The sequence below is a fragment of the Peromyscus eremicus genome, chromosome 4 (genome assembly GCF_949786415.1).
Source record: "Peromyscus eremicus chromosome 4, PerEre_H2_v1, whole genome shotgun sequence".
NCBI classification, from domain to species: Eukaryota; Metazoa; Chordata; class Mammalia; order Rodentia; family Cricetidae; genus Peromyscus; species Peromyscus eremicus.
In genome coordinates, this window is record NC_081419.1 from 55129723 (window position 1) to 55144652 (window position 14930).

Genomic DNA, 14930 nt, shown 5'->3' on the forward strand with positions numbered 1-14930 from the left:
AGACAGAGAAAAGATGACTTAGGCCTTCAGGTGAACACAAGACCTTAGCTTAAATAACAATGCAGTAATAAGACCAAAGACTAGGAAAGGAAAGGGTTGAGTGCTCTTGACAAATTGTCTCTAGCCAAGGAAAGAACAAATGTTCCCTCATGAAGGGATATTATTACTAAAGCTTTGTCTGTTCAGAGGGTTAAGGGTTAGGAGGATTTGATAAGCAATCCAGCTGGTATTTTAATTTGGTAAATTAGAAGATCAAAAAGGAGGTAAGAAAAGGCACATGAGTTGGCTGAAGATGGGGTAAGATATTACAGAACCTTCCAAAGGTCTTTCTAACTGTCTGATAAATGCCAGGAAATTCTTAAATCACATAACTTCAAATGCACCCAGGAGGGATTTTGCACTTATAAAAATATTTCACAGCAAAAGCTTCCCATTTCGATTCTCCATTCTGAAGCAAAGCTTTAGGATCTGCTCCTGCGGATAGAAGACCCAGAATCTCTTCTTGTCCTTTGCTCCTACAACTGAAACTTTGCTTCAGGCCCATTACTGAGCTGGGCTAATTTGGGTCAAGAAAATCCTTAACTGTCATTAAGAATAATGCCACCATAGAGGAAAGCCTATGAGGCCTCAACCCCTACAGGCATCTAAGGGATACTGAAAGTGGGAAAAATAGTCTTCTTCAGGCAGAAGCACATCAAATGGTTATCTAATACCAAATAGTCAATCCTGAAAATATACAAGTAATATTATACAGACCGAGCAGGTTTTATTTAGGAATATATATACATATATATGTATATATATTTATTTAGGAATATATATATATATGTATATACATATATATATCAATAATTAATGAAAAGAGAGGCCATGAATAATGAAAAAAGGCAAGGAGAAGTATATAGGAGGGGATGGAGTGAAGAATGGGGTAAATGATGTAATTATAATCTCAAAAAGAAGAAGAAGAACGGCACAGTCTTGCTGTAGGGGAAGACTTTGGCTCCAGAGTGAAAACCCCTGGCTGGGTCACTATGGGCAAGTGTCTTAATCTCAAAGATTTTTGGTTGTGTGATAAAGTGACAGAGTAAAAGATGCTTTGAAGAACCCTTTTTCCTGAGGTGGTTAAGTGGGTTCCCTCCCCCCTGACATTCTCACTGAGTAAGACTCACCGCCCAAGAGCAACCTCCCTCTACCCAAGCATCTGCTCTTCCATCAGAGTCTGAGGCCACCAGCAAGAAAAGAGGAGGAGGGGGAGATAGGTAGAGAGGGAGGGAGGGAGGGAGGGAGGAAGGGACAAAAGGGGAGAGGGGAAAGGGGAGGGAAGGGGAAGGAAGGGAAGGGGAAGGAAGGGAAGGGAAGGACAGACAGACTGATTTTTTTTTTTTTTTTTTTTTTTGCTAAGGAGGAAATTCAAGCATTTGATGAATATTAACAAATTGAAATTTACCCTATGTGTCAATTAGGAAATTAAAAACAGAGTATTTTGGTTTTTTTTGTTTGTTTGTTTGTTTTGTTTTTTCGAGGTAGGGTTTCTCTGTGTAGCTTTGGAGCCAGTCCTGGATCTTGTTCTGTAGACCAGGCTGGCCTTGAACTCATAGAGACCTGCCTGCCTCTGCCTTCTGAGTGCTGGGATTAAAGGCATGGGCCACCTCTGCCCAGCTCCCCTGTCTTATTGTAGGACTTTGTGTAATTTTAGCTGCATATTCTGATTTATTTGAAATTGTGGCTTTATTTGTAACTCTGTTTCTGATTGGTTATTTGGGTTCATATTAATTTTTTTGTTTTGGGTTTTTTTGTTTGTTTGTTTTTGATTTTTGGTTTTTTTTGTTTGTTTGTTTCTTTTGTTGAGACAGGAATTTTCTGTTTAGTCCTGGCTGTCTTGGAACTTACTCTGTAAACCAGGCTGGCCTTGAACTCAGAGATTCACCTGCCTTTGCTTCCCAAGTGCTAAGATTAAAGGCGTGTACTACCACCACCCAGCTATTTATTTATTTGTTTTTTAGTAGCACCAGAAAGTCCTCAAATATTTCTTATTAAGAGTGAAGCCAGGCTCATTTGATGACTTAATATGCTTCTTCCCCCTCCCCTTCCCCCCCACAGATAAAGGAACATTTGCTTTGGCAGCTGATAGAAATGTGACTATAAAGAATGACTTGTCCCCCATCCCCTCTGTGGTTCTTAATCAGCGTGATGCCATGGCGGATCTCCAGCTGGTGACACCCTCCGCACCTGTACAAAAAGCAACACACACAGTAATATGAACCGAGGGACAGCCTCCATGTCAGTGTGTGGCATTTACCTGTGACAGTCAGTGTGGCCGTGCAGCTGACACTGCCATACTCATTGGAAGCTTTGCAGGTATACTCGCCACAGTCCACAACCTGGGTTCTCAGGATTTCCAGGCTGGAGACGTAATTTGAAGATCGAATGGAACACTTGTCACTCTCATAGATTTCTCGGCCGGCTTTGAACCACTGGAACCGGACGTTGGGGGCACCTTGGATCTCACAGGTGAACTTGGCTAGGTGTCCCAGGGCTACTTCCAGGGGCTCAATCCTCCTTTTGATCACAGGGGCAGCTGGAAAGGAAAGCGGAACCCATTAGCATGCCTCCTTGTCAGGTATCCCACATTCTTTTTTTTTTTTTTTCAGATTAACTTTTATTGCTGTTGCTGAAATAAAACAGTTGAAATTGGTGAGGCAGGTTGCGGCAGTCCGGGACATGTGACTGGAAAATGAGAATGGTTGTGAAAGCAAAATCCCAAAAGGACAGAAAAGCAGCTTGTGACATTTTTAACCGTTACTCTGCAGTGAATTGAGGGTGGGGTGAGGTGGTGGTTATTAACATGTGATGCTATGAATGTGCATGCATAACAACAGGATGTATCATTGAAATACTCCGTGCTGGCTAGCAGCTGAAAATAAGGTGAAAACGTGATATATCAACTAAAGAGGTAAAGTGAGCCAATAGCCAATAAACAGAAATAAACACAAGTAGATGACTAATCATGGTCGTTTTGAATTTAGAGAAGAGCCTGGCCCGAGTGACTATGTACTGAGAACTTCTTATTACATATTATCCCAGCATTTTCATATGAAAACATATTTATCATTATAAAACATATGAGAATATGTTTTATTTAAAAAATAAGTAGCCGTGTGGCTATGAAAATGGACTGCCTAACAAGGCAGTAAGAGAGAAATGCAAGTCGATAACCATGATTCCGTCTTTACTTCTGTCATTCCTGTTTTAAATAAAATTCTGGAAAAGTGGCAGATCAGTGAAGATTCAGTGGTGAAACCTAAATCATAACCACCCAGTGGGTATTAAAGCCTCATCCATTTCATGCCTAAAGTCCAACCTCTTTCTCCGACAGTGAGCTTCGCTGATACTGTCACCTTTCCATTGTCATTTGAGGCCTCACAGACATACTCTCCTTCGTCCTCTGCCTCCACTGGGTCGATTACCAGAGTGTAGGCATTCTGATCTTGTAAACACTTGAACTTTGTATCTGAAGGCACCAGTTTACCCTTGAAATACCAGTTCACCTCTTTAGCATTTGATATGAATGACGTAAGGTGGACAGTATGGCCTTCCTCAGAAACGGTATCCACTACGTGTTTCAGTACAGTAGGGCAATCCTCAGCTAAGGTAGCGTCAGTTTCTTGTGACTTCACTGTGCTGGCCTTCTGGGTGACACTCTCTTCTGGGGGCTTCAGAGTCTCAGCCTGGGGAGCCTCATTAGCATCTCCATCTTTGAAGTGACTTTCTACATTCAAACAACTGACCTCTTCTTTGGAGACAAGATATCTAGATTCAGTTTCTGGTTCTATGATGGTCTCAACTTTCTGGACATCTGAAGAGTGGTCTATTCCACCCTGCACACCTAGTTTGTCTTCTTTCTGAATGCTCGGATCCTCAGCTGTTAAGATGTTCCTTTCTTCACATACAAGGGAGCACAAGGCATCCTTAAGCTCAGTTTTCAGGTTAGCTATTTGAGGATCTATGTCTTCAATGGTGATGGTTACCTCTTCAGTTACTGACTTAACTGAAGTAATAAGGTAGGTGCACAGGATGCATTTGGGCTCTTGAGAGAGGCCTATGGCCTTGACCTCCACCTTGTCAATGTTTCTTAGCCACTCAGAGAAAAGACTGTCTTGCTCACTGGCCACTGCGGCTTGCAGGGCCCTGCGGACCTGAGTTTTCAGATGCAATTGCTGCTCTTGGGGCAGAGCAGGAAACAAAGTTTCCTTAGCAAGCAGGTCACTTCCCTGTACCTCCTTCACCCCCTTTATTGCCTCGGGCTCTTTCTTAGAGATCGAGGTTTGGCTGGTGGGCACGGTCATGTCCTCTGAGTGCTCTTCCTTGAGGAGGACCTGCTTTTCCTCAAGTGCTAGTGGGAAGCTTAGGGACTTGCCTTCCTCGGTCCTCTCTGCAACATCTCGCCCTGTGCTTTCTAGTAGGTCTGCATTGGCCATCAGGATTTTGCCTTCTTCTGTGCATGTGTGTTCCAAGGGGACTTGAGGCTCCGAGTGCACATTAGAGATCACAACATCAGGACCCTCTAGACTTTCCACATGTCCCTCGGCTAAGCTGTGACACAGGAGGAGAGCTCTTGGCTCTTTGTCCACTTCAGAGACTATCTTTTCTTCTAGCTGAAGTGTTTCTTCGTCAGCCACAGAGGACGGAAGTGAATGAGCGGCAGCTGCTGGTGAAGACTGAGGATAACTCCCTCTGGGTTCAGTTGCTAAGGTCTTCAGGGGCCTGACAGAGACTGAACCCACTTGTGCTGCAGATGAGGCGCTTGGGAGGATGTTCTCAGGCTCTTCAAACTGCTGAGTGTCTTCTCTGGGAAGGGTTCTCTGAGGCTGGACAGTCTGCAGCTGTGAAGTAGGAGGTGGCTCTTTGCCTGGCTGTGTGTGAAGGGTACCGTCAACGGAAGGAAGTTCCCCAGCGCTCTCAAGAGTGGACATGACAATGGGTTGCAGCTTCTGAACCCCTATAGTCACCCCAGTACTCAGTTCACTGTTGTCAACATCATACTCATAAGAAAGCTGCAGCTTTTCCTCTGCAATTAAAGCAGTTTTCGAAATGGCATCCTTTACAAGAGCTGTAATTTCTTGCTGTGAGTCAAAGGCCTGAACTGAAGGGCCCCTTGCAGATGTTTCCGGAAAATCACCAGGAACTCCTGATGTGGACTCGGTTTTGCAGGAGGCATCCGTCACATCTGTGTCTTCCAGGAGCACAAGAAGCTCTGCCACACAGGTGGACTCCCCCCACACGTTCTTAGCTTTACAGATGTATGGGCCACTGTCTCCCCTCTGGGGGTCGTTAACAATGAAGGTCCCAGAGCCATCAGGATTGTGAATGATGGTGTAGAAAACATTGGTATAAAGCGGCATGTTTTCTCTGAACCACAAAACAGTAGGGGGAGGCTCTCCGTGCACCAGGTATTCAAAGACAGCAGGGGTCCCTGGAGCACAATGGACTGGTTTTAACTTCTTGAAAAAGTAAGGAGGACAAGGCTCTTCAGACTCTCCCTGAGCTTTCTTCACAGCAGAGTCCTTGCACCGCTCTCCTTTGGGGGTTATTTTTAGGTAGGCACTACACACCACTTTTCCATATTCATTGCTGGCCATACATGTATACTCCCCCTCATCCTCAAATCTGGTGAACAGAATGATCAGGCTGTGGTTATCCCCATCAAAGACAAATTTGTAGTCAGCAGAAGGGGTTAATAGAACCCCATTAAAGAACCACTGAATTTTAGGCTTGGGGCAGCCAGTAACAGTAACTGACAATTTAGCTACATCTTCAATGCTTATTTCAGCATCGGATACTTCTCTGATGAAAAAGGGGGCGGTGCCTTCCTGTCTGGAATCAAACTGAGTGGCACAGGCAGGAGGCTCAGATAAAAGTTCAAGTGTTTCATTCATGTTACGGACGTGAAGATCAGAACTATAGGTTTGAAATCCTTCCCCGGCAGACAGAATACTAGCAATCTCTGTGTGGAGAAAAGTTATTATGATGTTATGATACAGATTTGTTTAACAGACAGTGTCAGTCAAAGAATTGGATACCAATTACCGGCCTTCTGCATTGGAATTGGACTGTGGAGAGATTAATTTATCAAAAAACACATTCCTAAATTTTCTTAGCCTATTACGGAAAATCAAGCAGCTATACCTATGATACAAAAGCAACTTTCTGTCCAGTTTATCTTGTAGGGTTTACAGATGAAGTTTGAAGAAGTGCTAGATAAATATTTATAAATCATAAATGCAGGATTATTTGCATCAGCTTCTAAAAACGCATAGAATTGTTATGCAGGATTTTCTTGAGTCTAATGATTATTTTTCAAAGAAAAAGTATATTTTAGCTAATACTTCTAATTGTATATCAACAACAACAATTACAAAAGTGGGGGCTAGCCAGGCACAGTGATACACATCAGGAATCCCAGCATGTGGAAGGCTGAGGCAGGAGGATTTCCAGTTCAAGGCCAGCTTAAGGCCTTTCCTGTACCAAGGTTCGATTCCAACTCCTGAAGGAATCACTGTTGTCTATTACTAGAAAATTGAGTTTCCCCTCATTCAAGTAACTAGCCAAAGTACTCTAAGAAATGTTTTATAATAAGATATTAGTTAAGAAAGCAGGGGAAGCAGAAATAAGAGGAAATGACTCCAATATCAAAACGTTGGTGATAATTTATTGTGTAAGTCAGTTGTACAGCATTATTGAACAGGGATACCAAGTCACACACACTCTTTCAGTAGTACCACAAACAACCAAGTGAGAGGCGTGCAGTTTATCAACAGAAAGTGGATTCTTAACTCAATCTGCTGGGGAAGTAGGAGTGTCCTGTTACTCGTAGTTTTATTGCCTAAATGAAAAGCAGTTTTATCATTTTGTTAATTCATTTTCCTTACATTACACTGAATGGTTTTGTGTCTTAATTCCTTACTGGTCTAGCATTTTAGTATTAAAAGACAGGCCTCCAATCTGCAGGCTATAAAACATTAGTAAAACTTGTCTGTAGCACGTGGAATACTTCCTAAGCTATTTGTGAGAGTCCCTGGTAAGCCACCAATAGGCCTCATACACTTACATCATCACTAAAGGTGGCCACTTAGCTTTGCTTCTGTGCTGTGTACATTCGTTTTCCCTTATCTTAAATCCCCAAAATGCCTGCAAAAGGAATGGATGTGGATATAGTTAAAGTACCCCGAATTGATAAAACGTTAAAATATTTTCAAGTTTCCCCTATTTCCAAACACACACACACATACACACACACAACTACAGTAAATGAGCCTCAAATGTGCCCAAACATGAAAGCTGTAGTTAAAATTACCGCAGCTGACAGCCTCTCATGACAACGTCTAAATTCAACTCTGTGTAGCACATGGAATTCTTTATCCAGCATCAGGGAAATTACTATCCCAGGCTTTAAAGCTGTGTGTCACTGAGTCAGAAAAAAGAAAGTTCTACTTAACTACCATAAGTGCGGGGAAAACTTATTTTCTTCTTTCAGCTATTGTTATTCAACAATCTTCAAGTTCAATGCCTCTGGAGACTAAGGGAATCATAGTAAGAAAAATCATATAAAGCCTTCCTTATGTGGACGAAGGTATATACTTAAAAATCAACAAATATGAAACTATCTTCCTCCTTCCCTGTTTTCATTTGCTTTTCTGGGTTTGGAATGTGATTGGGTTTGTAATATGTGGGTAAGTGTGCTTGTCATGTTGACTATGACATAGATTTCTAATTAATTAAACATACAGTATATGACTAAATGTAGAAAAACACTTAAGTCCCCTTGCTACAGAATTAGCTTTACCAGAATCAGCTTGATAGTGGTGTGGTATAAATTAAATTGTTATCAAAAGGTATTATGTACTCTGGTTGCAGCGAAAATCATTGTTCCACAATTGTTTATCACTGGATGATGGTCACTCAAAACAAATACATTTAAAAAAATTTGGATGGGACAATCAGCTAGTCTGCCTGTTTTCTACATATGCTTTTGATCTTTTGGTTTGGATGATGTAAAGGAATTCCATTGTGAGAATAACATCAACAGATAAAAGAAACATAAAAAATATGGTAGTTATATGAGTTCTTATGGAAATTCAATCTGAAATAACCGCTATATGTTTAATAATCAATATTAAGATGGCTAATAAATACAATCATGGTCCTTAAATATTGCATGTGCAGGCCTCAAGTATAACATAGGTCATGAACATAACTTAAGAATGGACCATTAGACTGACAATCTCATTCTCTCTTCCATTGTTTTCCTCGTCTGTAACAAACTGAAACTCATTAAGTTATATTTAGAGTCGTTTCCCCTAGGTGACAAAGAAACTTGCTGTTGACTATAACCCCTGAGGCCTTTTGATCCAATTCCACATTTTAATGTAAGAAAACTGACTTTTTCATACTTATTATAACTTATATGCAAAGATCAAGGTCCACATTGGTTCATAGTCACAATACTAAAGTATTTATCAACTATTAAAACTGAAAAACAAAATTAAAATTCACTTTATAAACATAAATATCCTACTGGGATTTGAATGTTTATTAAGGTCTAGTTAGTTTTAAAGATTAAAATTCTATAAAAATAATAAGAAAACTTACTCTATTGTTTATGTTTATATATATATATATATATATATATATATATATATATATCCCTAAACAACAAAAATTATCATGTTGTCTCAATTATAAAAGTGTCCCACCTTTTTTCTAATTTCAGAGGTCCTGATATTGATATACAGTTAGAAAAATTTATATGTAGATGAATATGGTGATACAGCCAGGTTGATGATAAATTAATGCTGCACTTTCACTTGATGCCCAAAATGAGAAAATAAAATATTTCCACATGTGGAAAGATCATTATCTCTGTTTGCCCTGCAAGTGTTTAGAAAAGCCTGCAGAGACTTTGACCCCTCCAAATCCAGTGATAATGCAATATTCAAGTTAAGTAGTAAAAATGAAAATATCTCTTAGAAGCAAAATTCATTCTCAAGATTGCAACATAAGCAGATTATGAAGCTGGCTACCATTTGGGCAAAGCTGGTTCTGTTGCCTGCTTCGCCATCCTGCATCTGAGTAAAACAGCATACGTTTGTCTGAATGCGAAGAGGCTTAGCGTTCAAAACTGACTTAGGGGCAGAGGGTGTTTTCTCTTACCAGCTTATCTACTGCTGATCCGATATGGTCCTTTTCATCCCACTTTGCACCTGCAGTTTACCTGCTAAAAGAGAATGCTGAAACACTCTGTGGAGGAGGGGTCATGGAAAAGTAGAAACCCACACAAACAATTGGGTAGCCAAGGAGGTGTTTAATCGTGCTCGATGGATAACACACAGTGTAACTGATACAAGTGATGGTTTCAGTGTTTAGATCACAGAATATTTACATGCATTACAAAGACGAGGTTTCTACACAGTGACACCGTTCTCCAGGGGTCTTCAATGTCATGATCCAAATATAGTGGATACATTTGGAAGGTTGCTCATCCACAGATACTGGTAAAGACTGAGGCCCTGAGAAATCCCACTTTAAGAGAGGGTGAGTATGGCAGAGCTCCTAGCCTCTCCCAAATTGTTCATAGCTACACAGCTGTACTCTCCCCCATCACTTTTGATTAAGCCTGTTATGAACAGATTGTGGAACCCTATGCCGCTTTCCTCAGCACTGAACCTTGATCCTTGGACCAATTTTCCATCTTTGTACCAAGAAACCGTGGGTCTTGGAGAACCACGAACTAAACACTGGAAATACGCTGCTGTCCCTAAGGGGGCGTGGCAATCAGAAATACCTTTGATAAACCTGGGAGGGCCTTCTACCACTTGGAATTCAAAAAAGCTGTCAGCATATTTGCTTCTTAAGACTAATTCCTCCTTCTGACTGCTTACGGTCACTTTGCTTGTCCTTGTGATCAGAGCAGAGACTTGGGATTCTCCCATGGTAAGGAAGCCTCGGCAGATGGCTTCTCCTGCACTATTCAGAGCTCTGCACCTGTATGTTGCACTATCAGAAGGGCTGACGTCTCGGATTTTAAGGCTATGACTCCCTTTCTCCTCACTGATTACATACTTCACGCCATCCGGCTCAATGCACATGTACTCCTTATACCATTTGACTTCTGGAGTAGGGATGCCTATGACAGAACATTTGAACACAGCATCAGAGTTTTCTGGAATTTTAAAATCGCAAATGGGTGTTATAAAGCGAGGAGGCATTTCAAATGCTTCTAAATCAATGTTAAAATCTGTGCCTTCTTTCCCTCCAGACTGCATACCGGGATCTACCAGATGCAGTGGAAGAATATCTAAATTCACAATCATGCTTTTATGATCAGGAGTAAATTCAGGGACTGTGACTATTTTCACTTGCTTTTCAAATTCCTTCACATCTTTTTCACTTAATTCTACTTCCAGGACAATCTCTTGAGGAGAAGGTGTTCTTGAGGAGTTGGCATTTTCCAAGTCAAACTCCATGATGTGTTGGTGGGTTACTGGTGGAGGGAGGGCCACAGCCCTCTCCTCTTGGGGTATTACGTCTACATGTGCAAAGCTTTTAGCCTCCCCTATGATGTTCACTGCATGGCACATGTACTCTCCCCCATCTCCTTTTTGTATGTTAGAAATCTCCAAAGAACACACATTGCCCACCCTTTCTATTTTGATTCTGTCATCTGGCTCCAGCAAAGATTTATTTCGATACCATTTCACACCAGGGACCGGAAGACCTTCAACTTCAATGATGAAGCCCAGTGTTGTGTTTTCATATATCTTCCTTTTGCTTAGAGGTTCGATAAAAGATGGAGGCATTTCATTGTCTTTGGGTTCGATGGCTTCATTAGGTGTGCCGAATGAATCCGAACGCCATATTTCATACGATGAACTCCTCTCTTCTGTAGGTGTATGGAAATGTTCATTTGGAGTGCTGTCTTCCCGCTCTATTTTTGACAGGTTCGTGTTTACACTTCTAGTATGGTTTGGTCCTCTAGTAGGAATAAAATCTCTCTCTAGTCGCTCCCCTGGGGGTGTGGAAAATCTCTCCAGAGCCTCCCCTGGGGGTGTGGAAAATCTCTCTAGAGCCTCCCCAGGAGGAGTGGAAAATCTCTCCAGAGCCTCCCCTGGGGGTGTGGAGTATCTCTCTAGAGCCTCCCCTGGGGGAGTGGAGTACCTCTCTAGAGCCTCCCCTGGGGGTGTGGAGTATCTCTCTAGAGCCTCCCCCGGAGGAGTGGAGTATCTCTCTGGTATTTCGCCTTCAGAAGGTGTGGAGTATCTCTCCCCATTTTCCTCTAAAGGTGTTGAGTATCTCTCAAGAGGCTCGCCACTTGTACTTGCTAGGGATTGTTCAGTTAGACCCGAGGGCTTAAAATATAAATCAGGAGACTTCGGAGATTCTAAATGCTCCACAGACGATGGCGGGCTATAGAACTGATCTAACTCGGACATTTCTTCACTGCTTGTACTTCCCAGATCAATTGAAATATCAGACTCAGGAGAATAGGGCCGCCCCAGGGATTCCTGCTTCTGGTTGTAATACTCATACACAGTGTTGAAAGTTACTTCTTCAACCTCCATTGAGGTGACTGACTCACTCTGGACAAGCTCTCCCTTGCGTTTGCTCTCTCTAACTTCAGGCACCTCATACTTTCCCACAGCAAGTAAGTACTGCGTTAGGGAGTTCTCAGAACCCCTCTCTTCAGTTGTTTGGGCCTCCTCCAACCTAGGAAGATCTTCAGGAAAACAAGTTTCTATCCTTTCTCCTTCCACAGCAGAGAACGAGCTTTCATTCTGAATGTGAACTTCATGATAGGTTTCTTCTCCTGAGGCCTCAATTGTTTCTCTTATCTGCTCCTGCTTATCTCCAGTCATCAAGAATGGCAAGCTCTGACACAGAGAGAGCTGTCTGTGAAGCTTGTCTGCTCCCTGAATGTCCCCTCTGGGGTCTTCCAGAGTTCCATTGTATCCGTGAGTCACACCCAATGCTGGTTCCATGGTGGAGCCTTCTTCCATTTCAGGAACCTCCAAAAGTTCTTCCTCACTGGCTGCCCTTTTCAACTCTGAGATGAAACTATGTCCATTTTTCTCTGAACCATTAGCTTCTCCTGTATCAGCAGGTGATGTCTGAACTAAAGCCCACCATGCACCATGCACTGCTTCAGAAAAAGACTTAAGTGAATGATCGGCTTTTAAAATTGCTGTGGTTTGTTCCTGAACATACTGAAAACTTTGGCAAATAGGAATTTCTTCTTTGTGGCGTGTTTCCTCTTGGTTCTCAGTTCCTTGGCCCTGGAATACCTCGCCTGGATCTTCTATGTGAGAATACATTTGCTTTAGATCAAAGACAACGTCTTCAGGACTAACCATTTCTGAAGTATGTTGTTGAATTTCTAAAGAGCTTTTATCTTGTTGACCATTGGCCAAGTCTTGGGATCTTATGCCTGCACTTTCTATCTGTGAGTGAAACTGCTTTAGGTCAAATGTAACAGGTGTTTCAAGCCCACCCGTTTTTGGAACTACGGCTTGGGCTAGAGGGTGAGTTTCTTCCTGTTCCCTCTCTTCTACTTCCAATCCCTCAGGAGCTTGAGAGGCAAGCTGCTTCAGATCCATAACAATGTTAGATGAATCTGCTTCTATGTGTGAAGACATTTCCTCTGTCTGATGCGTATTTACTCTCATATTGCTCGAGCCTGATTCTCTTTGCTTCAAAGAAAACTCTAGATCATCCAGCTTCTTCTGTGGGGCACTAACAAATGATTTCTTGGTCCGTCTTTTTTCTAGAACTCCCTTCTCTGCACGGTGCAGCTTTTCAAATGCAATAATCTTGTGCTTCACCTTTTTCCCTGGGTAGTACCTTTCTCCTCCAAGGGCTTCTTCATAGGTAGTGACAGGAGAGGCTTTCATGTCCTGAACTGCCTCAGAGGTTCTCTTGGAGTGGATATTCAACACATAATCACTTTGAGAATGCCCTTGTGTATTTCTCCATTCTGGTTCTCGATTTCCAAAGTCATCTCCAACTTCTTTTCTAAAGCTATCTTTGCTGAAATCATCAACCAATGGATAAATGGCGTCCCCTGCTCTGAGTGGCTGAGAATTTCCACTTACATGTTCTTCATCTTGGTATTGTAGGAATTCAGCCCTGTGCGGCCTATCGATGTCTGTGGGTCTAGAAGTGCCTTGCATAGATTTGGATAGTTTTTCACTAGATGTTGTACAGTATACTTCATTTTTCTTGTCCACCTGCCCAACCGTCTCAAGACTTTGAAAATACTCCCTTACAGTATATTCTTTTATATTTGATTGGGCAGCAAAGGGACCAACTGGATTATCATAAAAATGTGCCCTTACAGATTCCTCCTGAAATTGTGCTTGTTGACTTTTAGAATATTGTGCAAAAGTTCCACTTAGATTTTCCAACTGACTATGTTCCCTGTAAGCGATGGGTTCTACAGTTAAATCCAGAGCACTCTCTGCTATGCCGGAATCATTTTCAGCCACACATTCGTATCTTCCAGAGTCTTGTAAACTGACCTCATTGATATATAACCTATGGCTATCATTCACGTTTTCAACCTCAACCTTTTGATTCTGCTTTATGAGAGCACCATTATGAAACCATGTGACCTCAGGCTGAGGCTCCCCTGCTATTAAGCATTCAAGCATTATAGAATCCCCTTCCCTACAACTGGCATTCCTCGGCATTTCCTGTAGCATTCTGGGTGGCTCATTAGTAATATCAGAGGAGAATATAAATTTGTGTTTTGGTGACTGGGTGGTTTGATCTCGAGGCATTGCTTCTGGCTCCAACTCTGACAGTTCCCTGTGCTCTTTGTCCTGTTCTGGGGTTGGGGTGGCTGCAGTTATCTGAATTTCTACAGGGAAGGACAGCAACTCTGTGTCTGCAGAGGGGAGCTCTGGGGGTTGAGTTTTTAACATATAAAGATGTCCTTGGCCCTCTTGACTGAAGGATGGATGAGGACTTCTAGCCTGATCGAACACCAAGGCCAGCTCTTCGTCCTCCTCTGTGTAGTCAGGCCACACTGGAACCTTGCGAGGCTGGGAATCGTGCCATGGCTTTGCCCTCACTCTAAGCACAGCGGCTGCTTTTACTGTTCCATACTGGTTAAAGAGCACACAAGTAACCGAGCCTCCATGCCAAGGCTGAACAGACGGAAAAGTTAATGTGGAGTAGTTCTCGAGTGTATGAGTGGTAAAGCCTTGACTCCGTGGGATTGGCATCTCATTGTTATACCATGTCACTATGGGCTGAGGGTACCCTTGAAAATGACATACAAATTTACAGCTATCACCCTCATAAACTTCTTGAGACTCAATATCCTGAAGGAATGAAGGTGGGCAGCGTTGTGGATGCTTCTGAAAGTAAGTTTCAAAAGGTCTTGTTTTCTCCTCCTGCTGCTCAGTTTTGTGTTCTTCCACATTCATGGAAGCAGAGCATTGTTCTTCTCTCCAGGCCCTCTGTGTTCCTCCCTCACTATCTACATCTTCAGTTTCTTTAATATTTACAAGTGTATCCAAAGATGCCCTGGAATATGGTGTGAGAACTCGAGACGTCTTTTCAGGGACCTCGCATATCCCCTCACTCTTATATTCATATGTTTCCTGACTAGAGGTGATCGTTGATTCTCTGATCACAGTGCTGTTCATGGCTTCTTCACATTGACCCTTTGCTTGCATGTTTTCACTTACTAGGGCATGCTCGTAAAAATAGTCTCTCGGTAGGCTTTCTTCTAGAAATATCTCTTGGCTCAGGCTATTTTCAGTCTGGAGAACTTCTTCATCACCAGTTGCTTGGATGCTTGAAGGAGGTTCTCTATTTTGATGTATTTGACTAGGAAGGGAGTATGGATTTTGGATGATTCTCTCTGCTGA

The 14930-nt window shown here is 42.3% G+C and overlaps 1 protein-coding gene across 1 annotated transcript in view; it reads right to left on the reverse strand.

Moving 5' to 3' along the window:
* The window catches only part of Ttn (titin), a 272282-nt gene that overhangs the window by 202947 nt on the left and 54405 nt on the right, over nucleotides 1-14930 (reverse strand). The window contains 1 exon segment of the mRNA XM_059260758.1: nucleotides 2300-2578. Coding sequence (XP_059116741.1) covers nucleotides 2300-2578 — 279 coding nt within the window.